The sequence below is a fragment of the Ictalurus furcatus genome, chromosome 16 (genome assembly GCF_023375685.1).
Source record: "Ictalurus furcatus strain D&B chromosome 16, Billie_1.0, whole genome shotgun sequence".
Lineage (NCBI taxonomy): Eukaryota > Metazoa > Chordata > Actinopteri > Siluriformes > Ictaluridae > Ictalurus > Ictalurus furcatus.
Genome location: NC_071270.1, coordinates 5,648,338 through 5,676,065, shown reverse-complemented (window position 1 = coordinate 5,676,065; position 27,728 = coordinate 5,648,338). Strand labels below are relative to the sequence as shown.

Sequence of the window (27,728 nt, the reverse complement as noted above, 5' to 3'; positions counted from 1 at the left end):
CTTCATCATCACAAGTAATAAAAATGGTCAAATAGTGCATGTTAAGATATTAATATTAAAAGAAATTCAATTGCTATCAGTATAAAATGTACAAAATCTCTCTTTCTGAATGTGATCCAAATATTTTGTAATAATTTGCAGACACACTACTTCAAACCTTGTTTGTAATACCTTCTTTCTCCTCTCAGTTGTTATATTCACCTTTTGCCAGGTTGCTTGGTGAATTTTGGCTTATTCTTTATGACCTTTTCGTTGTAACATCTTTAGATCAAGTCTGGAGAGCAAGTGAGTCATGACTGGTTTTGACTTCTTTCCAGTGTTGGATTTTTATGGATAAGTGGTAAAATAGAGGTAGATTTCTACACTCATATAGGATTTGGGATTGCAAAGTCCCTTATATTTATATCATCAGTCATTTAGCAGAAGCTCTCCTGAGTTAATTATAAAAAAAGTGCAAACAGCAGATCCTTGGAGAATGTGTATGGATTCCAGCCTAGAGACTATAAATATACATGTATCAACTTTTGGCTCATGTGAGTACAGTGGTAGCTCAGTGGTTAGGGTTGTGTACTTCTGATTGGGATACTGATTCATATGATACTACAATATTAAAATAAAAATGCATAACTATGACTTAAAAGAAAAAATATGTATATAGTAGATTGGGATATAGCCTAAAATAGGTGGAGAGCAAATGGAATAACGTTGCAGTGGTGGACAAACAAGTAGCCCAGTGGACAGGTAGGTTCAACAACCAGATAAGGAACAAAACCATACTCTTTATTGAGTTTCACAAAACACAAACACTTAAACTGACACAAAATTCGAAGCAAACCATTATATCAACACCAGCTCTCTTGCTTACTACACGTAAAATGTTGACGGAAAATGAAGACGCTACCCAGATACAAATAATATCTATGATGTGAAGACAGAGTACGACATCTCATAGCCAAATGACTTGCCGAATTTTTGTTGCGAGCAACTTTGTTGGACAAGGAAAATAATCATGTACTTGATTGTTGTCCTTAGTCTGTTTGAATGCACTTAACTAGCTAACTAGCTACCACTCTTTAACCTTGTCAATTCCTGGCATCCAAAACGTCACATTAGGGAGCTCATTGGAGCGTTTACTTGCTAGCTAATGAATTTATCATTTGTTCACTCCTGTGACATTGTGGGACACATTCCCAAAAGTGAAATACATTTCATCGGTAGCGGACACACAAAACGCTCCACTTTTCTTTCCAAAGCGCGCCGCATTCAACAAAGTACAAAAAAGATCATTTGTTTGATGGTTGTTCATGGTGTGGTTTGCAAAGGTGACTGAGGTGTTAAGTGATGTAATTTAGGTCTGTTACAGACACACAATCAGCTACACTTTGCTGTTTGTCACAGTAGGTTTATTGTTCTTTTTTTGCATGAATTTTTTTTTTGTATGCCTCAAATCAGTACACAGTGATTCGAGCTAACCAACTTCCCGACTTAGATCACAACCTCCATGATTACTAATTCTAAAGCATCAAGGGAAGATATTAGGTCAATTACATTTAGAGCACTAGGGATAATGTGCTAAAAATTCTTAGCCACTGCCTGAACCGAAGCTCTAGATTCTATAACCTAGATCTGAAGTACAGACTGTAGATTTAATCATTATTTCCTAAACTGTCACATTTAGGAACATTTTTATATTAAGTGACTCTAATACTTGTGTAGGAATACATACACTATAGTGTAACACCTCCTTCCAAGCTGGTAGAATCAAATAAAAGAATTTAGTTGTAAAATGAATAGATTGGGGTTTAAACTAGTTTATAATTTGAAAGCACTTACATACTAACCACACAGGAACTGCCCAGTTATTAACAGTTAAATGTAATTTACTGTATACCACAGATAAAGATGTTTCATGAGCAGTTATTAGTATTACTTGTACCATATTTACTGTATTTGTGTTGTATCTGTTAATTTTTTTTTTGCTGATCTCAGACCTGAGCCCTTATTCATTCAGTCTGACAGAATTATTCATAATAATTGTGATAAAAGTGTTCTTAGGAACATAATTACTCACAATTTGATTTATTGAACGTTTGCATGTTTAACACACATACAAGCTGATTAATACAAAAGGTTGCATCTTTTTTTTAATGAACAGCTGTTTGTGCAGTTTAGTGTGTTTGCCTTAATGAATAAGCAGATTGGGGCATTTTTACATGCAAAAATACAGAGCAGAGATTTATAAAATTTTATATTATTTATATATATATATATATATATATATATATATATACACACACACACACACACACACACTCATGTGAAAAAATCAGTACACCCCATTGGACAAGCAAACATTTGATCATCTTTGAAACAGTGCCTATTAATAAAGTTGATATACTTGAACAGAAACAAAAAAAAATTAAAATGAGCTTTTTCAATCATTTATTCAACAAAAATGTCAATAGATAATTGGAAAAGTAAGTACACCCTTGGCCTCAGAGGCTAATATTGCATCCTTTAGCAGAAATAACTTCTTGTAGGTGTTTTGCATAATTGTCCACCATGCAATATTCTTATAGATGCAAGATGTTTGAGGGTTTTCTTGCATGTACTGCCTGTTTCAAATCCCCCCACAAATCTGGGCTTTGGCTGGGCCATTCCATAACCCTCCATTTCTTCTTTTTGAGCCATTCCATGGTGGATTTTCTAGTTTGCTGAAGATCATCATCCTGTTGAAAGGTCCACTTTCGGTTCAACTTTCAGACAGATGGCCTCACAATATCTTCAAGCACTCTTTGATATGATGCAGAATTCATAGTTGAGTCGGTGAATGCAAGCTGTCCAGTCCTTGAGGCAGCGATTCAACCCCAAACCATAACATTTCCACCACCATGCTTCACAGTTGGTATGAGGTGCTTCTCCTGAAATGCTGTCTTTGGTCTGTGCCAAACATGTCTGCTGTTACTGTGGCCAAACAACTCTATCTTTGATTCGTCCGTCCAGAGCACATTATGCCAAAGACCTGGTCTTTGCCTATATGCTCATTGGCAAACTGTAGTCTTGCAAAGGCTTTTTCCTGGCACGCCTCTCATGCAACTCAAATTTGTGCAATCTCTTTCTGATTGTAGAAGCATGCACTTTCACACCATCAATTCCAAGACTTATTAGCAGATCCTGTGATGAAGTTTTGGGGTTCTTGGAAACTTGTTTTTGCATCAGACGGTCTGCACTTGGGCTGAATTTGCTGAGACGGCCATTCCTGGACAAATTGGCAGTCGTTTGAAATCTGTGCCATTTGTAGATCATTTTCCTTACATTGGAATGATGTATTTCAAATAATTTGGAGATCTTTTTAAACCCCTTGGCAGACTGACAGGCATCCACAACCTTTTTTTCTGAAGGACTTACAGAACTCTTTAGATCTTGGCATGATAACACCACATACCTCAATAGCAAAGGGAACACCAGACGCTAGATATGAGAAGGGTATAAATAAGACAGATTCTACCTGCACTTCCTAAACAGGTTCTAATCACTGGCACCCAGTCTTGAACACCTGATTCTAATCTTATGGATTTTAAGGTATAATCAATGTAGAGGTCTACTTACTTTTTCCATGTGACTGATCTGTTTTTTGTTCACTTAAATTGTGAAAATTACTACAAAATATCAATTTTATGTGTCATTTGATAAGTGTATCAACTTTATTAATAGGCATTGCTTCAAAGAAGATCAAATGTTTGCTTGTCCAAGTATGTCAAAAAAGCCAATAATTTCCATGGGGTGTACTTATTTTTTTCACATGACTGTATATATTGTGTTATTTATAAAACCTGAAAGTCACTTGGGAACGGTGATCGCATGTGCAAATTTTTACATCTGTAGAGCATGTATTAAATTTGTGAAAGTCCGTTTCCAACGAAATTATACTATTCTGAGATGGTTTATCAAGATTATGCCTCTGTATTCTAAAGTGCTGACAATATATTCCGTGCAAAATTGGTTTCATAATTGATATTTACCACACGTTTGTACCACTGACACCAAAAGCTTTTGAATAGTGAGGGTGAGGAGGTTTTCATTCACTATACTCTTAAGAACAGAGCATACACTTTTATTTTGCATTCATATTATATCTTATATAGTTTCTTATATAGTGAGGGCGGCTGTGGCTCAGGTGGTAGAGCGGGTTCATTTGTCCACTAATCGTAGGGTTGGAGGTTCAATTCCCGGCCCACATGACTCCACATATCGAAGTGTCCTTGGGAAAGACACTGAACCCCAAGTTGCTCCCAATGGCAAGTTAGTGCCTTGTATGGCAGCTCTGCTACCATTGGTGTGTGTGTGAATGGCTGAATGAGACACAGTATAAAACACTTTGGATAAAAGCGCTATATAAGTGCAGACCATTTATATAGTTTAAACATTTAGACATCGCATGTGCAGGTATACGTGTGTGTGTGGCTTGGTTTCGTGTAAGTCATACACGTTCAGGAGTTTCTTAGCAATCAAGAACAAACAGCACATGCAAAAACTTAATGTACATAATGTGTAATTTACACAAATATTCTTTGTAAGTCATCCATAATGCCCACTTTCTTGCCACTAATCCCGTTGTACAGGCAAATTAGCACACATTGGGCTGGAGTTACAAAAAAAAGTATTATTGCTACTCAACAGAGTTTCTCTGTTACTTGGGGAGGCCAAACCATGGCAAATGGAACAGACTCATAACCAGCTTTCATCCTCTGGGGAAAAAATATAATTTTTATATTGATATGCATATATCAATATCAATTCATACCGGTCTCTAAATATCCATTGCCTCCTAAGGGCATTGTGTGCTAACCTTTCCAGTAATATCAGTTCTGCCATTTCCCGCACCTTGGCTTATGGCTCCCATCTGCACAGACTAGCACATGCTCCTTTTAAACCCCAGCATTTCATCTTAATTGAACAACTAGCCTTATTTGTCTTAAAATGGATTTGGTTTGACTTGCTCTCTTTTATATGTAACATTTCCTTAATGCTGTTTAGGCCTATAGGAAACGACGGGTCTAAATATATTTTATTTGTGTGTGTGTGTGTGTGTGTGTGTGTGTGTGTGTGTGTGTGTGAGTGTGTTTGAAATAAATATGCAATTTGAATTTGACAGAGTAATCTGTATATAAAACTGCAGCAATTTAAAAGCTTTGCAAATGAGAAGATTCACAGGCATTCAGTTGAAGTTTACATGTGTTAGTCTTCTCGTGCGTGAGTTTACGCACACTATCAAGAGCAGGAGTAGGATACGAAAGTCTTTTTCAGAATTTCTGGGTTTTTCACGAATACCACATTTGTTTATGTGCACACTCGTATGAACAATCTACGCATAAATCCGTTCATATCCAGCTTGATAAATGAGCCCCATTTATTTGGGACCTTAGTAAATCCTATCCTCAGCGTTAAATTATAAAAGTCCTTAGGCTTCATTTCAGGCATGAGTTCATTTATTTACATTTATGAATGAAATTTCTTCCGTGTTTTATGGCACTCTTATGATCTATTTAGAAGGGTTGTGCCAATGTTCGCCAGTTAACACCGCCAACTAAGAGTATCCTTGGAGATGTTTTTTACTTGTGTTGTGTACTATTTTATATAAAATGTTTTTAAAAATTAAAATTTTTTTTGCATAACAATTTTGTCTTTTTCTTGTCCTGTGATTGTATTTGAAATATTGGATATTACAGGACAAGTGTTGTCTTGTTTTCAATTCACATATTCTTAAGATTTTTTGAAAATGGTTTATTACTTTCTGCCAAGTAATAGGGAAGTAAATGTGTGAATAGTATGAGGTGCTGTAAGTTCTAGTGTCTGTTAGATTGTCACCACCACATCGTTGTCCCCCCCCCCCATTTTTTTTTTTTTTTACCTTTTAAGTCATCTGAAACATCTTTGTTACTGAAATATACATGCTCTGTGTTATTTTTATGTCTCCAGTTATTTTGCCATCTAACTCGCTAGGAATCGTGATAATTTTATATTTAGACTAATTTTACTTTCAGAATTTTCTAGCAGTTCTAATCGATTTCCTGCTCTGAGAGACTTGATTATGCATCCACTTCTACATTCTCTCTTGTATCGTTTAATAGCAGGCTTTCGGTAGGGCAAGCTGATCGAATATCAGTGTGCATATGAGCCTGCAGCACAGAACAGGAGCTGCTTATGTCACTGGAAGATTTAGAGGAAGAAACATGTCACACCAGTACAGCTGGTTTAAAAAAAGAACCTCAGGGGGCTTGTGCAGGACGCAGATTATAAATTATGAATGCTGTTTTATTTTTTCAACTGAACCCAAAATATTCATCCTCCCATCATCTGTGTGCCTAATTAATGATCAGAACCGGATGTTTTTGTACACAAACCTGCCTATAACAAGTGTAACTAGATTGTTCTAGCAATAAGCAGGCACATTAAACAAGCCTTAAGCAAAGTGATCAGTGTAAAAAGTGGTAATAATGTGACAAACTAGTGAATAACTGGTGTTGTATGCTTTTCTCTTATTCTTAGATTCAGTGGGGTGCAAAAGTTTGTAACCCCCATTGTTTTTGAATGGGATGTGCACGTCTAATTAACCATTTTTTTTTCTTCCAATTTTGAAAATAAACAAAAGCAAGAAGTCAGAAAAAGTTTTTCCATGACCCTGTCTCTCTCTAGGCATGATTAAAAATAAAAACAGTGTATGACATCTGGCAGGGTTAGAACAGATGTGTCAAGATTAAAAAGCAGACTGGACAAGCAATCAGACCGATTTAAGACAAATGTGTCAGTAAGAAAATGGGACAAATATTACGAGAAGGTCCAAATGTTGCACAGAGAGTACAGAAGAGCTTTGAGCAGGGCTCTGAACCGGCTTGTGGAAAGAAAATGTAAACCTTCAACTAGTGTTATTTTGCTAGGAACATAAAAGTAGGCTAACCAGGTGTTGCTCACTAGCTTATTATTTATGTCTTACCTTCATACTGACAAATGCTTTTAGATCATCAAAACACGTTTTTTTTTTTAAATCATTGGCCACTCAAAAGAGGTCATTATTATTTAACAGTCTGTACAGGATTGTGATGTTTTTTTTATGTTTGCAGCAAAAATAATGCTTGATTTTGCTGTGCTTTTGTTTTTTCTTTTTTCAAAATTTGGGATGCTACTTGTGGAGTTTCTTTTGTGCAGAAAACTACTTGAATTGGCGAAATTGCAACTGCCCAAAATTGTTTTGCAGGGCCTTTCGTGGTGATGTTAAATGCGACTTTTTAGCTGTACTCATGTACAACACGCGTGAATTGAAGAGGGCTTTGGCTGAATGTGCATTGTGATGACATCACATGATGCTTCTTGGCCCAAATCTGTGTAAAATCGGCAGTAATTTCAAACAAAATAGATTTTTCATTCATTTCTGTGATGGCAAAATCCTGGAGGGACTGCTTTAACAGTGTATGAAATTGTGAGTGAGGACTTTGTAAAGATAATATTTGTTGAATAGCTGACATGCCCCGGTGGATGAGCCGCCACAGGTTTCATATTAGGAATGTAAAAATGCTGCTTCTGATCGGCGCTAACCAAGCTGTTTTCAATTCCATTTCTGAGCCTTGGATGGATTTCAGTTTTAAAGGACTGTTGTTAAAGAATACTTCATTCATTTAACTCATTCTGAGACAAACTACTGAAATGACATCATTTTTGAGTTTTTCACCATCAATATCTTAACACAATATCTTAAACCATTTCCCTTCACAACTCAGTATAATAAAATCACACTCACTAAACGCAGTGTAGGTACAACCAGTAGACACAGAGTTCAGCGATGTTTTCCCACACTTTCTCAGTGGTTTTCTTGCTCTGCCGTTATACCACAACAACCTCAATGCCTCTTTGATTGTCTTGCTGGCTTTGCTGGTTTCTGTTGTGTGATAAGATACATCCCTGAAGCTTATCTATAATGTTGGACTGAACAACACTAACGTGGATAACAATGCACGCTGGTTCTGCTGAGGTCACACAAACTCACATCATGACAGTACCTTGCGTTCATTGCTAGGCATATTAGCATCATTTTGTAGGTGGATTTAACAGATTACTTTTTTTGTGTCTCAGGTCTGTAAGTTCTGCATCGTAAATGTACTGAAGGATGAGAATAGGTCATAATCATCACGTTACTTGTGACTTGTCATTATTTGTTAATCCAGATTTTTTACATTATTATTATATTCGAAAAAAAAAAACACCTTTGAATGGCATTTACAGCAACACAGAAGTGTTTTTTTGTGTGTGGGTGGTCTGCTGGTCTGACTGTGAACTCTCTTGAAATGATACCAAATGTTTTTTTTTTTGTTCAAATTTCATGTCTCCCCTATGATAAATAAGCTCTGATTTAAATGCAGCTTAACTCCTAACAGTCTCAGAACTTGTCTTCAAGCACACATGTGCTAATTCATAGTAATTGCTGAATAACATGGGTTTTTGTTTTTTTTTGTTTCACAGATCACCAGAAGCTTGAACGTGAAGCTCGCATTTGTCGTCTTCTCAAGCACCCCAACATCGGTGAGTATTGTCCTGTAATCACTTACCCTGACGCAATCGTCAGTAGGAATGAGTGTGTCATAGGAAAGAATGCACTCAGTTTTAGCATGAAGGAAGCAGAAAATTGCGCACTCACGTGCACTTTTAGCAGGCGAGATAACAAAGTGGGCTTCATAGTGTTTCCTAAGATTAAACTTTGCTTTTATTTATGCAGTAAGGAAAATGCGTTATCAGCGATGGCTGTTAAAGACCGCAGGCTTAACACTCTTCTTTCTTTTCTCCTCTCCAGTCCGACTCCATGACAGTATATCAGAAGAAGGCTTCCACTACCTCCTGTTTGACTTGTGAGTGCATGTTCGTAATGCGGAGCGTCATTAAAAATGCCTGCGCCGCCATATGTCCCTTTCTCTGCTCTCTGTGTTCACCGTGCGCTTAATGGCTCCTACACGTTGGTTCTCTACTCACCCACCAGCGAACCCCTCCCCTCCTTTCTCTTCCCCACCATCCTCAGCTTTCCCTTGCTGTCTCCTATTCTGAAGAGCTAGTTTCCATGGAAACAGAGCCGGGCTGCCCGGCTGAAGAGAAATCCTGCAGCAGGGGCTTTCCCCCCTGAAGCCCCAGGATGACTCTTCTAGAGGATTCCCCCATCTATCCTTCTCTCTCATACGTTCATACCAACATATGAAAATATTAGTCCCATGTATAAAAAAAAAAGTTACACTTCCAATGCACGGCAGCGATGCTTAAATACACACGCACAGACTATTAATGATACATAATTAGTTTTATTAGTAATCCTTTTCTTGCTCTTTCCTACAGGGTCACCGGTGGCGAGTTGTTTGAAGACATTGTAGCGCGAGAATATTACAGCGAAGCTGACGCCAGGTAAACTGTTTTCAGCGTTTCTGCCTCCTCTCTCTATCTGCACACGTTTTTTTTCTTTCTGCGCCATCTTCCCTTTCACTCCTCCCAGACCCAAGCCCGTGTTCTGTTCTTCTCATTCCTCATCACAGCGTTTCTCTGGCTAAAGGGCGCATGCATAACTTTGTATACTAATATCGAAGAATTATTCAGGTTAGTGTAGCTCGTTAGGCATTTTGAAGCAGTATTTTGACTCATGAATAGCTCATAAATTTACAGCCATTCTCTCATAAAAGCCAGCGTGGGCGGCCGAGTTGTGTCAGTGTCTCATAGCTCATAGTGCGCGCACACACAGTAGATATCGGCTTCTGCAGGTCCCTGTGTACCCCCCTTCTGTTTTTTTTCCATCTTTTTCCCCACCTTTGTTTTCAGAGTCTCTATTCTCTTCTCCGCTACATACACACGCACACACACATGCACACACACGCACGCGCACACACAAGCACACACACGCACACACAAACACACTGCAGTCCCCTTCAGGAGAGGGACTCTAATCAATTTGACTGTGTGGGTGTATTGCGGGGGGGCGTAAGACACGCTGTGAGAAAGAGGAGAAGGAGAGATGCCTGGGAGGAGGAGAGACTAGTCAGTATGATAAACTGAAAATCGTATTTTATGAAATACTAATCATTTTTTTTTTGGTGGATTTTTTTCCCCACTATTTTCTCCCTAATTTGATCTTGCCAAATCCCACTCACTAGTTTACACGACAGCTACGTACAAACAGAGTGGGGCAAACTTCTGAGACACATGAAGCAAGCCAAGTGCATTACACTCTGACGAATGCGCTATCTGCCCGCTTCTGCATAAATGAGCTCACAGCCACCTAGGATTGGCTAGTGTTGCTGTGATTGACAGGGGATTGAGAGTGATGCTGAAAAGTTCCCTCCCAAACATTTGTCATTGTCGGGGTTCGAACTTGCATCCTCCCAACGGCAGGACAAACGCTTTTGTGTTGGTCCACTCAGAAACATATCATGTAAACCCCCCCACATTATCTTGCCCACTAGTTTTCATTCCACTGCAGAGACTGTTGTGGGATTATACTGTATCCTCGTCTCCTAGTCCAGGCTGCCGTGCTTTAGAGTCCCCCGGCCCATCTTCGCCTTCCTTAGAGAGACATGAAAGTAGGCCTCTAATTAACACAGATAATTAGTGTGCCAGCTCTGACTCAAGCCCCCGCCACATGTCCAGTACTGTCAGCTCAGTCCACGCACATACTCGCACGCACGCACGCATCCACCATTATGCACACACACGTTCCATTCACCCCATTTATTCCACGTAGATACTGCTCAACAATGCCGCCACAATAGATCTAGATTTCAAGCGTCGGTGCTGTTATTTGGAGTCCTCTCACCTGAACAGATAAGAGCCCTACAAATGAGAATAAGAGGGAGTGTCATTATAAAACAAACAACCAGACAAGCATCACAGACAATTTAAGCTGTGCGTCTGTCTGTATGGCAACATTGTTTGCGACTTGTAAAAAGCGTGCCTCGAACAGATCCGCCTCCATCCTGATTTGTTCCAGAGATCAAAATCTAATCTGATAACACCAAGGAGAATGCCATGTTTTTTCTTGAGAAAGTAGACACACACAGCATGAAAGACACCCTCACTCCACTTAGTTCTTCCATGACTTAATGTATTAGGTGTTGGATTATCTCTTTATGTTTTAAACCATTTAAAGTTGCAGTCTGTAATGTCTAAATATGCATCCTGGCCTATAATATAGTGTATTATTTCCATGATACTGATTTGCAATATAGTTATGCACAAGATCTGCCTAGCCTCTTCATTTTCACCTTCTGAGTATATTTTTCTGGCCCAGAAAACAATCTCCACCCCTATCCAAAACGGAGTGGATGGAATCAGTGAAAGAAGAAAGGAGAATGATGGGTTTTTGCAATTGCCAGCTCTAAAAATGGCAAGCTGGCACTTTTCTTTTTTTTTTGTCACTGTGCTCTGTAGCCTATGTTATAATCTCTTCTTCCACGCCAGTATCTCTACCCGTCACCATTACTAACCCTGTCCCCTTCACTTCTTCTCTAGCAGCCTCATCTTATCTCCACCTTTTTTCTCTGTCCTTCCCTCTCTTGTCTTGTCTTTGCAGTCACTGTATCCATCAGATTCTAGACAGTGTCAATCACATTCACCAACATGACATAGTGCACAGGGACCTGAAGGTCAGTATAGCGAGTGCACTGGCCACCGCATGAGACTCGTAATGCCTGCCGCATTGACCTGTTTGTGTGTCTGTCTGCCTGTCTATCTAACCTGTATGGATGATGGATTTATTTTCTGCATTCGATGCACTGGGACAACTGACTACTTCCTCTAGCTTCCTCAAGGCATCTTGTTTTCAAGCCTAAAAAGCAAAGTCTCGCTTTTTTTCTCTTTCTTTCCCACATGGAAAAGTTCAACTTATCACTCGCATTCATTTAATTTGTAATTTGTCAGAACACTCAATAGGAGATGTGTTTGCAGTTAGAGTATTTTGTGATGGCTATTTATCTGAAATTGTTCATACACTCATGCATAGCCACTGTGCGTGTGTGTGTGTGTGTGCGTGCGTGCGTGTGTGTGTGTGCTGGATTTGACGGCATGTCCGGTCTCTAGGAAGCGAAAAGGCAGGAGTAAGACCATGCTGTCCACTCGCTCACTAGAAGGACATCTGATAGGACATTTGGCATTGCTGCCAGGGCAAAGGGAAGCCCAATCTGTCTGTCCTTACTGTTTTGGAATTCAGAGGCTCTTGCTGTGCCACATGAGTGTGTCATGTACAGACTGTGTGATGTTAGCTTAGGATTCACACTATCCCACTGCCTATCACACAGATCTCTATCTATCTCTCTCATATGTTGTATAGGTTATTTAATAAATGTTGTTTGGGAACATTCACATTAAAGGAAATGTCCAAACTGAAATACATTAGGTCTCTTTATATTGAAATATTTGTGATCTGCTTAGGGATTCTGGTGCTAATTTATTGGTTAATGCTGTATGATTTTGTTATTCCTGTGAGAATTTAATGTGGATTTTGCCTTTAATACCACTTTTGCTGAATACAAATTAATATATTTAATATAATGTAATACAAATTTTGCTGAAATACCAGTTTAGTAAACTATTATTGATATAATGGCACCTTCCTTATTCTGTAAATAACCTTTGCTGTAGTTGTTTCTGTGTTTTCTATCATATATACAGAAAACAGTCCTCACATTGTTGCTTCTTGCTACAGTGCCTTGAATAAGCATTTAAACTCTTCGATCAAGGAGGCCAAAGATCATGCTCAATATGATGCTACCACCACCATGCTTCACTATGGTATTGGTGTTCTCAGGGTGATGAGTACTGTTGGGCTTCTGTCAAATGCAGCCCAAAAAGTTTATTTTTGGTCTCAATGGACCAGAGAATCCCCCCCCCATATGTGCATTGTCTCTGAATGGGATTTCATATGGCTCCCTTCGTGAAGTGTCAGGGCAATGGTTGTCTCCCATCTGAACTGTGAATCTCTTCAGCTCCTTCAGAGTTACCCTTGGCCCCTTGGTTGCTTCTGTAACTAATGCAGTCTTTACCGAGTTTCTGTGAGAGATTCAATTTCTCATATTCAGTTTGGGATATTCTTTTGTAACTGAACTTTGCCTGATACATTTCCAGAAGTCCCTGCACTCCGACCCCCCCCCCCCATCCCCTCACCCCCAAACACTTATAAGCTATTTTGTGCTGGTTCATGACTTGCAATCCCAATTAAATTCATTCTAGCTCCTGGATGGACCACTAAAAAATATGGAAAAGTTCCAGGGGTGGTAGATACTTATGCAAAGCATAAGTTTATTAAAGCGACCACTAAAATGAAAGTTTTAAAAAATCCAAGGACCAGATTATGCCCTTCTCAATCACTGATCATTTTGTCAAGCACCTTTATCTGAATTAAGGATTTCCAGTAGTGAGACTCTTCAGCAGTAATGGACATAACATTATTGATGTCTCCGTTAGTATTACTAGTTGTTGCTATGGCAACAGTGAGGAAACTTAAGGAGAAAGAACTCATCGCTCTCAGAACTTAACAACCCCATAGAGTGAATGCTTGAATATTTGAATATCTGCTGGTTTCACCTCCTACACCTCCAGGAACACTTTACACATCCTGTTTCTCTCTGCAAGCACCAGAATATTTATTTGTCAAGTACAAGATGTACCAGGAATTTGGTGTCAGCCACATGGATGGTCTGAACAGTTATATTATTGGATGCCAATGCTATGTACAGTTGATAGATACAGAGTTGGAAGGAAGGTGGTTATATACCTTGTAAGTAACAGTGATATAGATATAATCAGCAAATCAGAAGCCTGCGCCTACACAGCCTGACTCACACTGTCCACATCCTGATTCTGACACACTGCCATATATCCACATGCCTTTTTTTTTTCAGGAGCTCCTGCCACACTTGCATCCTCTCTCGCTCTTTCTCTCTCTCTCTCTCTCTGCCTGTCTCATTGCATCCTCCTACTGCTTGTCTCCTCTGTTTCCTCCTTCCCTGTCTCAAGCACACTCTGTCTTTATTTCTTAGTCTTTATTTCTATTTAACTGGATTTTTTTTCTTTTGGTCTCTTTTTTGGTATGTCTCTTTCTTTCTCTTCCGTCCCTCACTTTTTCTCTTTCTCTCTCTCTCTCCCTCTCTCTCTCTCTCTCGTGGGTGGTGGTGTGACAATCTGACGGTCGGAGGGCTTTTTGCTGTAGTGGTATAGCGTCATTTGGCGCTTCCTGTGCCAGTAACACAACATAGTAGTGTTAATGCTCAGCATTTCAACCCCAGTTGTAACTTTTTTTTTTGACATCCTTGCGTGTGGTACACTGCATTTATTGTGGACATGCAGCCAATGAGAAGTAAAAACGGATGCAAATCATTCATTCTTTCCCACCCTTAAAGGTAAAAACACACAAATTCTTTAGTAAAAGTAAAAGAGCAATCACTCTTCTACAGTAAATATATCCTCTGGTACAATTTCATGGGCACGTTCTTCACTCAAGTTAAAACCGAAAAAAGTACACACTCTGTAATATACTGAAAGTATGAAAATACAAGAAAGATTCACAAACCAAACACTGATTTTATTTACAAATGATAAATGGGAAAACATTACCCAAGACTAGCTAATAGCTTTATTGCTAATCTCTCACACTAGCTAGCATAAAATCTCTGAAGGTACAAACTAGCTGATTGCTTATAGCTAGCTGTCACAATACTAACTGGTGTGACGAATGCAAAGTGTATATTTATAAACAGCTAGATTACAGTGATGAGGAGTATTAATGTTTTAAAGTTGAGATTTTTTAGGACTTTAGAGTCCTTAAAGATGTCTGGTGCTAAAAATTTCACCTTATCACATATAGAAATGTAGTGATATTGTGTTTTGAAAAGGTAGTGAAGTGGAGTTTTTTTCTTTTGAACATGTAGTAAAGTGTTACTAAAAAAGTATGAGGTGAAAGATACTTAAAATAGACTTGTTACACTGCTTTGGTACCTACATGTGTTGAATTTGTCTTTTGATGGGTTTTCTGGTAATACAGCATTCTCTGGAGTCTTTGAGTCTGGGCAGTTATCAAATCTGCTTTGTGTGCTCTTTCTCTTTTTTCTGAAGCACAGCTTTCAGAAACACAACCTCCCCGCTTTTCATCAGGGGCTTTCAAACCTTGCACTTGAACCAATGATAGCAACAGATATTCTGTAGATATTATACTTCAAAAAACTAAGACCTTTATCAAAATCAAAAGTATGTATGTGTGATGCATAGCTGTAGTATTCCATTCCCTGCCTGTGCCTGTGCACGAGAGAATGTAGCACTGCTCCAACTAACACACGCCCCCTGGTGTTTGCATGCAGTCATTGCATCCAGCAGATCCTGGAGGCGGTGCTTCACTGCCACCAAATGGGTGTGGTGCACCGAGATCTCAAGGTGAGTGACGGCTCTTGTTCTTTCCACTGCCTCGCCGCGGTTGCATGCTTGCACACGTGTCCATGCACTCGTCTGCGTTTGTGTCCCTCCACCCTAATGAACAGTTCCTGAAGATGATAATGATGTATATACAGTATGTATATGTGATAGCAAATGATACATAGGAAATACCACTACTTTGTACAATTATTTCATTTATAAAACGTATCATGATTTTGTGATTTTGATGTCATGAGTTTGCATGAGTGAATATGCTTGCTTCTGGCATAAAGAAAAAATGGTTTATTATCTATAATAATTTTTCTTGTCTTTGTTTAAATATTGTTGCTTTTTTGTGTGTGCTGGTACTGATTGTTATTAATACTGTATATATGCTCACTGGCAACTTTATTATGAACATCAAGCTAATACTGCATAGGATCCACTTTGCCCTCAGAACAGCCTCAATTTCTCATGCCATGCATTCCACAAGGTGTCAGAAACAACCCTTTTGAGATTTTGGTCCATGTTGAGATGATTGCATCACATAACTGCTGTGGATTTTTCAGCTGCACATTCATGCGGTGAATCTCCCGTTCTACTACATTCCAAAGCTATTGGAATCCAATCCAAGCTATTGGATTCAGATCTGGTGCCTGAGGAGGCCATTGAAGTACGCTGAACTTATAGTTGTGCAGCAGCGGCTCATGGTTATTTAGATTTAGATTTTGGACATAGATTTAAAAAAAAAATCAACAACGACATAGCCTCAAACAAAATGAAGCCAAGAGGCTATCACATTTGACTTATGGAATAGACGATCCAGTGAATTTTTTTTCATCCTGTATACAGGCTAGCAGCTCATTTTGAGCGGTTTTAGGTGTACCGTTTTTCTAACTAATGTCATTAACTTGAGATACCAGGTTCATCAAAATTTCCAGCCCGAATATACAAAAGACCTGAAACCAAACATAAAATTAGCCCCCAAAAAAACCAAAAGCACTGGAAAAGCGAGACACATTTTCTTCTTCATTTTCCTCAGCATTTGTATTGGAAACAAGTTCAACCTGGTGCACATGTAGTTCTGATGTACAGACATTATCTGCTCCATATTCTCCCTTGGCTTCCTCCAATCTTTGTAATGCATCTTACAATAGAAATGGTTCTGTACATCATAGACACACTGTCTGCACTTACACTTTGCCTTTGTTTGTGGAAATTTATTTGACTTAATTCTGATTATTTGCTATAAAAGTAGATCTTGACGGCCTGTGCTGTCTGCAGCTCCTCCACTGAAAACATCTATAGACCAACTATGGGGCAGCGTGATTCTTTTCCCAATGGTCCTCTATCAGCACTTGCTGCAGTTCCCATTTTTGACCACTAGTGACCACTAATGATAACTGGGGCAGTGAGCTCCTATTCTTGATGATTGCTCAACATTTTAAAATGCTATCTGTCAAAAATCAACATTTATATATAGCATATGTGATGTGTATGCCTTCTCCTATGGACGATGCATCACTGTTATCACGGTCATGGAACCAGTCTTGAGACGGCTTGCTGTTAACACCAATTTCTGATCCTACCATCTCCATGTTGCAGCAGAAATCGAGATTCACCAGACCAGGTGACATTTTTCCAAACTTCAGCTGTCCAGTTTGGGTGAACCTCTGCTCATCATGGTTTTGAAAGTTGTTATTTGAGATACCATATCTTTCCTGTTGGGGTGCATGGTGGCTTAGTGGTTAGCACGTTCGCCTCACACCTCCAGGGTTCGAGTCCCGCCGGGGCCATGTGTGTGTGGAGTTTGCATGTTCTCCCCATGCTGCGGGGGTTTCCTCTGGGTACTACGGTTTCCTCCCCCAGTCCAAAGACATGCATGGTAGGCTGATTGGCGTATCTAAAGTGTCCGTAGTGTATGAATGGGTGTGTGAGTGTGTATGTGATTGTGCCCTGTGATGGACTGGCACCCTGTCCAGGGTGTACCCCGCCTTGTGCCCGATGCTCCCTGGGATAGACTCCAGGTTCCCCGTGACCCTGAAAAGGAGTAAGCGGTAGACGATGGATGGATGGATGGATCTTTCCTGTTAGCTCAAGCCAGTCTAGCCATTCTCTTCTGACCTATCTCATGCTTTTTATATTTTGCAGCATTCTATGCAAACTCTAGAGACTGTTCTGTGTGAAAATCACAGAAGATCACCAATGACCATGCCATGGTCAAAGTCAGTGGGATCACATTTTCCCCATTCTGATGAAGCTCTTTAAGCTGAAGCTCTTTATCTATACCCGCATGATTTTATGCATTACTGCTGCTAATTGGATAATTGCTTGAATGAGTAGATGTACAGGTGTTCATAATAAAGTGGCCAGTGAGTGTACATCAAAGAAGATATTGTAATGATAGCATTTTAAAAGTTTTACTATCTAGATATGTAAGGAATAAAACACTACGCTTTGGGGCATGCTATTATAAGAAAATAAGCAACACAGTGGTGGTGTAATAACAGCACATCCCAAAGTGTTTTATTCTTTTCATACCACTACAATTCACAAATGATTACAATTTTAATATATTAGTGAAACACATGATGCTTTTTAACTGTTTATATTTATTTATTGTTGTGAAATGTTTGTGGGACAAATTAGTTCTGGGTTATCACTTATGTTATCTCAGATATAACCAGTTATTCTCACTTCAGCCTCTCTTTTGTCTCTGTTGAAGTTAAAAATGCAGCTTATCGTATTACCGAGAAACCGGGAACGAGCAACGTCCTCTATCCTGAAGATTTACCAGTGGTGGCAAATGTACTGACTTTTACAAAGCACTGACACTAGAGACTCCTTCCATAATAGTTAAATAAATGTCTGCTTACTGAAAACTTCACTATATTAACTATTGTTATATGTAGTGCATCGGTACTGTAGAAATTATAATACATCATTATCAACAAGCACAATAATATAAACTTGTGATTTGCCGTACACCTGGCACTACCATCAAGACTGCTGTTATGGAAAATTTATTTACACCTTCAAACCACTATATATTTGAGCATTCGTTGCTGTGGTATAAATTATTATACGTATACACACCTATTCCTCAGAGTTACAAATATTAATTTCATTCTGTATCGGGGACAGCAGTCTCACTCTTATTAACTTTTGGTTTGTTGTGTACTTTTCAAAAATACAGTACCGGCACATTTTAAAGGGGAAAGATCTGCAGCAACGTGGTTTAGTAAGCAGCAAGCAATTTAAGTGTGATCAGCTTATGTTTATTCATTAATCATGAGATGAGATGAGATTTAGCAGGAGTCAAATATAAATGGTTTAATGAGTCCGTCTGTGTGATATAAAAACTGTTCTGGGGTTTTTGATTAGAACAGTTCAGTGCGGGACTTTAAGCATATTATGACATCTTTTAAGAACGAGGTCATGAACGCGAAGGGTTTCAAGACTGAATGTTGAGGTCTTTTAACCTCCCAGACTCTGCTCCACATTTCTGTTCCCCAAAGGACTCCCCGAACGTGACATTGAACAGTCATTGTGGTTCACGTCTTATTTCCCTGAATAGCAGCTGTGATTGGAGATAGCTATGGCATTACACGTTCTCTTTCCCTGCTCTCCTTTCTTCTGGGAGCTGTAGTTGGGCAGCGATGAGCAGGAGAGAACTGGAATCGCTCTCCAGCACCCACACTGTTCTTCTCCTCTGCCTTCTAACCCACTTTCTCACCCAGACCAGCTTCCACCAGAGCGGAAGGAACTTAACCTACTTAGCACTGTACCAAGCACACAGTGAGAGATTGCAGCATTGCAAACACACGCACAAAAAAAATATGTATGTTTTATCGGGCTGGAAATATGTCACCTCTGTACGTGTGTGTTTCGAAACTTAGAGCTGAAGAATTATTTGTGTTTCAGTCAGTGTTATCTGATGTTTCTGAAAGGAAGCAAAAACGTCAATTTGAAACTGTCATAGAGGCTTTCACAGCTATCAGTATGAATCATAATGAAACCAGCTAGCAGGTGCTGTTGTCTCTTGTTTCATATCACACAGAATTTAAGAATTTTTTTTCTTCCCTTTTGGTTTTTTTTAAATATTTTTTATTTATTTATTTTTTTAAACACCTGACACTGTTATGCAGTCCAACCACACAAAATACTACCTACATAGCATTGTAGGCAAATTTATATAGCTGATATCCTAGTTTGTCTATCATACATGGCATTTTGTATATCAACACACCATTTCTGATAAATTCCTGTCAGATTTCCACACAAAGGAATTTAGACGTCGTCATCTAGACTATCTATGCCTACACAATTATCAGCCATAATATTAAAACCACCGAAAGGTGACGGGAATAACATTCATTATCTGGTTACAATGGCACCTGTCAAGGGGTGGGATATTTTGGGTAGCAAGTGAACAGTCAGTTCTCGAAGTTCATGTGTTAGAAGCATGAAAAATGATTCTGAGCGACTTTGACAAGGGCCAAATTGTGATGACTGGGTCAGAGCATCTCCAAAACAGCAGGTCTTGTGGGGTGTTCCCAGTAAGCAGTAGTTAGTAAATACCAAAAGTGGTCCAAGGAAGGACAACCAGTGAACTGAAGACAGGGTCATGTTCGCCCAAGGCTCATCATCGTGGGGAGTGAAGGCTAGCTTGTCTGGTCCGATCCCCCGGAAGGGCTACTGTAGCACAGATTGCTGGAAAAGTTAATGCTGGCTATGATAGAAAGGTGTCAGTACGCACAGTATGGGGCTGCATAGCCACAGACCGGTCAGAGTACCCATGTTGACCCCTGTCGACTGTCAAAAGCACCTCAGTGGACACGTGAGCATCAGAACTGGTCCATGGAGCAATGGAAGAATGTGGTCTGGTCTAATGAATCACATTTTCCTTTACATCATGCTGATGGCTGGGTGTGTGTGTCGCTTACCTGGGGAAGAGATGGCACCAGGATGCACTATGGGAAGAAGGCAAGCTGGTGGAGGGAGTGTGATGCTCTGGGAGATGTTCTGCTTGGAAACCTTGGGTCCTGGCATTCATGTGGATGTTACTTTGACACGTACCACCTACCTAAACATTGTAGACTCCTTCATGGGAGCAGTAGTCCCTCATGGCAGTGGCCTCTCAGCAGGATAATGCTCCATGCAGCTCCATGCAGCTCCATTTACAATTTCACACTGCAGAAATTGTAAATGGCGCACTTATATAGCGCTTTTATCCAAAGCGCTTTATACTGTGTCTCATACACCCATTCACACACCAATGGTAGCAGAGCTGCCATGCAAGGCACTAACTTGCAATCGGGAGCAACTCGGGGTTCAGTGTCTTGCCCAAGGACACTTCGGCATGTGGAGTCATGCGGGCCGGGAATCAAACCACCAACCCTACGATTGGTGGACAACCCGCTTTACCAATTGAGCCATAGCCGCCCCAAATTGTTGAAAATGTTCAGGAATGGTTTGAGGAACATGAGAGAATTCAAGGTGTTGACATGGTCTCCAAATTCCCCCAGATCTCGATCTGATCGAGTATCTGTGGGATGTGCTGGACAAACAAGTCTGATCCGTGGAGGCCCCACCTCGCAACTTGCAGGACATAAAGGATCTGCTGCTAAAGGAACTACAGCACACCTTCAGAGGTCTTATTGAGTCAATGCCTCGATGAGTCAGAGCTGTTTTGGTTGCACAAGGGGTACCTACACAATATTAGGCAGGTTTTATGTTATGGCTGATGGGTGTATATATTATATTACTTCTATTAAAGCACCCAAGAAATAAAAATGAGTGCTTGAAAGCTTTTTGCATGTTTTGTTCCAGTTATAGACACCTATAAATTGCAAAAAAAAAAAAAAGTATACTGACATTTTAATTTCATAGTTTATCATTTTCTGATAAACAATAAAATAACCAAGTTTGCCTTGCACCTCCCGGGTTGGGGTTCGAGTCCCATCTGTGTGTGTGGAGCTTGCATGGTCTCCCCATGCTTCAGGGGTTGCCTCCAGGCATTCCGGTTTCTTCCCCAGTTCAAAGACATTCGTTGTAGGCTGATTGGCATCTCTAAATTGTGCCCTGCGATGGGTTGGCACCCTGTCCAGGGGGTCCCCGGCCTTGTGCCCCGTGTCCCCTAGGATAGGCTCCAGGCTTTCCGCAACCCTTTGTAGGATAAGGAGTACAGAAAACGGATGGATGGAATGGATGTACAGCACTCAAGGGTATGTACGTCATTGAGGTCCAGTTATCAACCTACCTAGGCAGCTGGACAGACACATATATGCGATGTCGGGTTTTCGGTTGTTCTTCACTTCTTGTTTGAGAAAAATGTTCAGATACCTACATCCGATACTATGTGGTGTAAGCCTTGTGTCTATTGTTGCGCTATTGAACAGGCGATACAAAATGACAGCAATCTTGGCATGTTTCACAATTAATTATGCAAACAAGGCAATGCCTACTGTGTGCTGTGAAAATATTAAGAAGAGGAACTACACCATCTTCCTACAGTACAAGGAACCTGATGAAACAAACTTGAAACTTGGCACGAGTTCATAGCTTTTAGCAGACAACTGCAAACAATGATGCAGGCTAGGCAAGAAAAATATCTACAGATAAAGCTAGGTGTGTGAAAAGAACAGCTCTTACCCAGTATGTTGTTGTTGATCAACCACAATTGGTCATTAACAACCAACGTAATGGAAACAACAGAAGAGCTTTTCTGAAATGAAACAAAACCCACTTTCTACTGCAACCATAGTTGATCCAAGGTAACTAACATAGCTAGCTAATGCACTTTGTTTATAGTCAACCCATTAACATTATGAAGAACAAGCCTAGTAGAAAAAAAATGTGTGAGCTTTGTCTACTATTTAAACTTGGGAAATGTAGACAGAGCAAAATAAAATGTCCCATGATGCCCCTGATTAATACTAAGGTTGTAGGCTACTCATTTCAGTATCAGTATCGGAATATAGTCATACTTGGTCTGAAAAAAAGAAATGGTATTGTAGACTGCACAATTAAAATAAAATAAGATCAAGAGACCTTTAAAAGATTGAGAGGCCAGTTGGGCTGAATCCATGACTATTAAATCTCAGATTACCACAATTTTCATGTTATTTTTCTTAAAGGATTACACTGGACACCATCAAATTGCAGCTTTGATTATTATAAAATCTGTGGTGGCATATGTGTAGTAGCTTACACCATGTCTGCAAAACTGTGTGCCTTTATGCATAAGTATGTCTGTGTTTGCATGGTTGTAAGGGTCTGAGCCGTTGCGTGTTCATCAGTATGTGAGTGGGAGTAAAGTGACGGAGCTCACAGCCACAGCCTCTGAAGTCAGCGGCGAGGTTACTTGTATACGCAGACTGATGAGATGGCCTGATGTGGTCCATTCTGCTGGATCTCTGACCTCCATTGTGCAGTGTGACCGCAAACTATCTCCACGTCTCAGTCACTGAGACATTTACTCATTGCAACTGCAAAAATAAGGCTTTACTAATGCAGTCGTGTATAATAATCATCATACGATGTTACTAATGCATTCCTAAATTGTATTTATGTTGACTGGGGCAGCTGTTTAGTGTTTCTTCAGTGTGTGTGTATGTGTTTGTGTGTGTGTATGTGATTTGTGGATAAGCTATTACAGTAATCTGTGACCCTGGTATCCTTGTTTAGCCAGAGAACCTGCTCCTGGCTAGCAAATGCAAGAATGCAGCAGTGAAGTTAGCCGATTTCGGTCTGGCCATTGAAGTGCAAGGAGAGCAGCAGGCCTGGTTTGGTATGTAGCCTGTACTGAAACTAGCCATATCTGATTGGTGTCTCGGCTGTCTTGGGATTGTCAACTTATTGTTTTTTTTACAACCATATTTATATCTCAACGAGCAGGATTCGCAGGTACACCAGGTTACCTGTCTCCTGAGGTGCTAAGGAAAGAGGCTTATGGGAAACCCGTGGACATTTGGGCTTGTGGTGAGTCAGATGTTCTTTTTGCCATCTCTCTCATCCTGTCTCTCTCTCTTAGACACACCAAGCTCTGTAGAAAGCTTGTCTGTTACTGGCTATCTTTGCTCAGCATTTCCTGCTCTTAAAGGTCACAACAACACCCATGTCCACACCGCAGACAGCAAAGTATTTCAGCAGCCAGGATGGAATACTTGAAAAATAACTGTAGCAGAGCCAACAAACTTATAAGAAAATAAAGTTTAAAAAAACTAGTTCAGCTACTCCAATAAAAAATACAGACATGGAATGTGGAATGAGTCTGCCAAGGAAAACCACAGCTGATGACGGAAACATTGTGAGATGAGATCTGTGAAGAAAAACCCAAAACCAACAGTCAGTGACATCACTAATAACCTCTGTGGGGCTGGGGTGAAGGTATCACAATCCACCTTTAGAGGAAGACTTTGAGAGCAGAAATATAGAGTCCATACCACGAGATGCAAACCACTCAACAGCAATAAGACTCAGAAAGCCAGTTTGGAATTCGCAAAGAAATACAGAGATGAGCCACAAAAGTTCTGGAACCAAGACAAGGAACAAGACAACCTCAGCAAGTAATGGAAAGGCCAAAGTGTAGAGAAAGAAAGGATCTGTTCATGATCCAAAACAAACAAGCTCATCTGTGAAACATGGTGGAGGTAGTGTCATGGCTTGGGCTTGCGTGGCTGCTTCTGGAACAGGCTCACTAATCTTTATTGATGATGTAACTCATGATGGGAGCAAGAATTCAGAAGTTTAGAGGTACATTTTGTCTGCCAATTTACAGAGAAGCTCACTGGACCAAAGATTAGTTACAGGGCTAGAGACATTAGTTCAGAAAGGGGAAAGTTTTCACAGAGGGTTTTTGTTTAAATACGTTATTTATTTCATTTAGCCTCTCCTCCAGTTTGAATAGGTAACTGAAAACATGGCTCTGAAAAACAACTCTGAACAATTAAAGATGATTGGACAGAGAATGTTTTTATTCTAAAATTAAAATTTTAAATAGACGTGTCTCATATGTTCAGAGTCCATGGCACTAGTCCAAATTGGTAATATTAAGTGCAACTATTACAAAAATAGGACTTTTGTAAGCAAGGGATTTTATGTAACTCTATAAATATTTACTTTTTTGTTGTGAAATGTCTGCACAGGTGTTATCTTGTACATTCTGCTCGTGGGTTACCCGCCTTTCTGGGATGAGGACCAGCACAAACTCTACCAGCAGATCAAAGCCGGAGCCTATGATGTAAGTACCGGACATTATTACACGCCATTTACTGGTATCTTCCACGCCAACACCCATCAATCTTGCACGTGTATGTGTGTGTGTCTATTGTCCTGCAGTTTCCTTCTCCGGAGTGGGACACAGTCACCCCTGAAGCCAAGAACCTCATTAACCAGATGCTCACTATCAATCCGGCCAAGAGGATCACTGCACAGGAAGCTCTTAAACACCCATGGGTCTGCGTAAGTGTCTAAGATTGTGTCTACAGACGCAAACAGATGAGCAGTCAGAAATGCTTGAACACACTTGATTATTATAAAAGCACTGATGGAGTTGATCAATAGCACTGTTAGGCTTTTTGAGTCCTTATATTTCAATCAAACCAAATAAAACCAAAGTGAAAAGGGGAAAAAGAACACCGTTTCAGAATTACACAGTTTAGTTGATTTTTGTGATTAAATTTCTGTTAACTGGCTCTTTGTGGCAGGTGGTTTGGGGGCTCTTGTGAAGACGAATGGAATCATGAATTCTGTTATGTACCAGGATATTACAGCCCAAAACCTGTTTGCATAAGCCAGGAGTTTAAGACTTGGCCATAGATAAAATAATATACCAAGCATACTTCCATCTCAAAACAGAAATGACTAAAGAAACACTAAATCAATATTTTGCAATGTCTATGTTTTGTAGAACACACAAAAAAAATATACTGCTAATGTTTATGAAGGGTGCCAACATTTCTGAAGGGCATACAACTGACTACAGGTTAACGGTCTACTGTATGTTGTCAGTAAATGACATGCTAATGTATCAGTTATATATTATTTCCAATATGTATTTCCATCAGAAACATTACAAACATTTTGCATAACTGAGACACAGCTTATCTCACTTGTCTAATTACATTTCCCTCTTTTACAGCAACGCTCGACTGTGGCCTCCATGATGCACAGACAAGAGACAGTAGAGTGCCTGAAGAAGTTCAACGCCAGGAGAAAACTCAAGGTCTGGCTGTCTGTCCTCCCTGATTTCTCCTTTTCCATTGACAACGTCCTGGTGCAGGAAACTGCCTGAGAGCTGTCGAAGTTTAGTAATGAACCTGTGCAGCTCAAAATACTGTACTTTATTTCTAAAATAATGTATTTTATCATCCAAAATCAGATCGATTTAGATTGATATAACAAAAGCACGACTCAGGAGTTCCAATTGAATGTATGATAAAAATGAGCTGTTAAAGCTGTTATTGTAATAAAACGATACCGTCTTCAAGCCTGGAACCAAGCAGGTTTTAAAGTGGAAATGTGCAGAATGATTTATTTGTCATTAGGCACCAGTACTGCGTCAATGGAAAAGCGCTGACTGCAGAAGGTTGTTTTTTTCCGCATTGCGATTATCCTGTAACTTATTGCTCTGTGAATTTCTTTTCAGGGAGCCATTCTGACCACCATGCTGGTTTCACGCAACTTCTCTGGTAAGCAAACATTAATCCTGAAGCATGACCTCCACTGGGAGCATTTATCTGTACTCATCTGAAACCCCAATAAATTTTTTTTTTTAAAAAGCACAAAAGAAATATAATGAAAACTCCTTCTTTAGGATTCCTGACAAAGAAGTGATGCACTAGCTTGATTGACGGTCGTGTTACACACATTGTATCACTTTAATATAGAACCAAAATCAAAGCAACGTCATAACATTTTTTTCCGTTGCTTCTGCTTCTTGTGCATGCGTTTCCAGGATATTTAGCAGGCTCATACGCTGGGCCTGGAAAAGCGGTCGTGTAGGGAAGGAGGGTTTTTGGGCGTGTGCCTCTGTACCAGAATGTGTTCAGTAACTGGCGTTTCTAATAACATGTGATTTATGTCTGCTCTAATGAAGCATCTGCTCTCTCACACACTCCTGCAACTCACACACACACTCACTCACACACACACTCACTCACACACACACACACACACACACACACACACACACACACACACACAATCCCACATTTCAAACACTCACACTTCAAACAGCAGGTTGGTGGGCGGAAGCGACAGTGTTTGTTCTAAGGAAGCTTTTGGATGAGCTCTCTCTCTCTCTCTCTCTCTCTCTCTCTCTCTCTCTCTCTCTCTCTATGTCTGTCTCTCTCTGTCCTTTCCTCTTCATTCTCTATCCCTCGCTCTCTGTGCGCTCATTACTGTAATTACCTCATCCTGCGGGGTGTGTCAGCAGGAGAGGAGGTGGAGGAGTGTCCAAGCATCACTCAGACACATGTTAATATGTGTTAATATAAACTTGCCAAATGCATGTAGCCTCATTGATAGTTTGGATGAAAACAAAATGGCTGCCTTTACTTTGTGATTACAGTCTGAATGAAACTCAGAAATCATGTGAATTGTTGCTATTCGGAAAAATCTGTCTGATCTGTCCATATTTTTCTTCTTTTCATTTAATATATTCTGTCTTAAGTCAGTTATGTTGAAGATCTAATGCTGTACATGGGAATATAATTAAATTGTTATCCATTTAGTACAGTGGGGTTGTAATATTAGTTCTATATACTTGAGTAGGAATGTAGTATTGAAATCCATGCCTGATGTTATGACTGTACTATTTGTATTGTACCATTTGGGTCTAATGCTTTATAGCCAAAACCCTGAGAAGAAAACGAATCCTTTTTTTGTCTCACTGTGATAGGAGTTACTGTTACTAAGCACAAGGAATCTCTCCTAGGAGCGGTGCCTTAAAATCATCGCATGTTTCTGATGACCGTGTCTAATGCGGTTCAAACTGCAAGTTAACACAGTGATCTTCTCTCCTTCCTCTTGTATTCTCTCTCACATTCTCTGTGCGGTGTGTTTACGGTGGGTGTGTGTATCTATGGCAGTGGGCCGGCAGACCACAGCTCCGGCCACGGTCTCGGCGGTGGCTGCTGCTGCTGCAGCCGGCACTGCTGCCGGCCTGGTGGAACAAGGTAGCCTTCCTCACAGGAGCCTACTTCTCTCTTCTTTCACTCTTCTCTTTCATCTTTCTTTGGTGTTTCAGAGGCCACACTTCAGCATGGAGCCTTTAGCATGTCCTGATCACAGCTGTTTTA

General features: G+C 40.0%; 1 protein-coding gene across 13 annotated transcripts in view; it reads left to right on the top strand.

The window, feature by feature from the left end:
- Window positions 1–27,728, top strand: part of LOC128620648 (calcium/calmodulin-dependent protein kinase type II subunit beta) — a 74,042-nt gene that overhangs the window by 12,384 nt on the left and 33,930 nt on the right. For 6 of the 13 annotated variants that reach the window (XM_053645873.1, XM_053645877.1, XM_053645874.1 and 3 more), the window contains exons 3-12: window positions 8,515–8,574; window positions 8,843–8,897; window positions 9,373–9,438; window positions 15,372–15,444; window positions 23,113–23,215; window positions 23,323–23,406; window positions 24,573–24,667; window positions 24,766–24,888; window positions 25,568–25,651; window positions 26,075–26,117. In XM_053645873.1, coding sequence (XP_053501848.1) covers window positions 8,515–8,574; window positions 8,843–8,897; window positions 9,373–9,438; window positions 15,372–15,444; window positions 23,113–23,215; window positions 23,323–23,406; window positions 24,573–24,667; window positions 24,766–24,888; window positions 25,568–25,651; window positions 26,075–26,117 — 786 coding nt within the window. Of the gene's footprint in view, window positions 1–8,514; window positions 8,575–8,842; window positions 8,898–9,372; window positions 9,439–11,593; window positions 11,667–15,371; window positions 15,445–23,112; window positions 23,216–23,322; window positions 23,407–24,572; window positions 24,668–24,765; window positions 24,889–25,567; window positions 25,652–26,074; window positions 26,118–27,518; window positions 27,606–27,728 lie in introns of all 13 variants that reach the window. The other 7 variants (XM_053645868.1, XM_053645870.1, XM_053645872.1 and 4 more) reach the window with 3 other exon arrangements.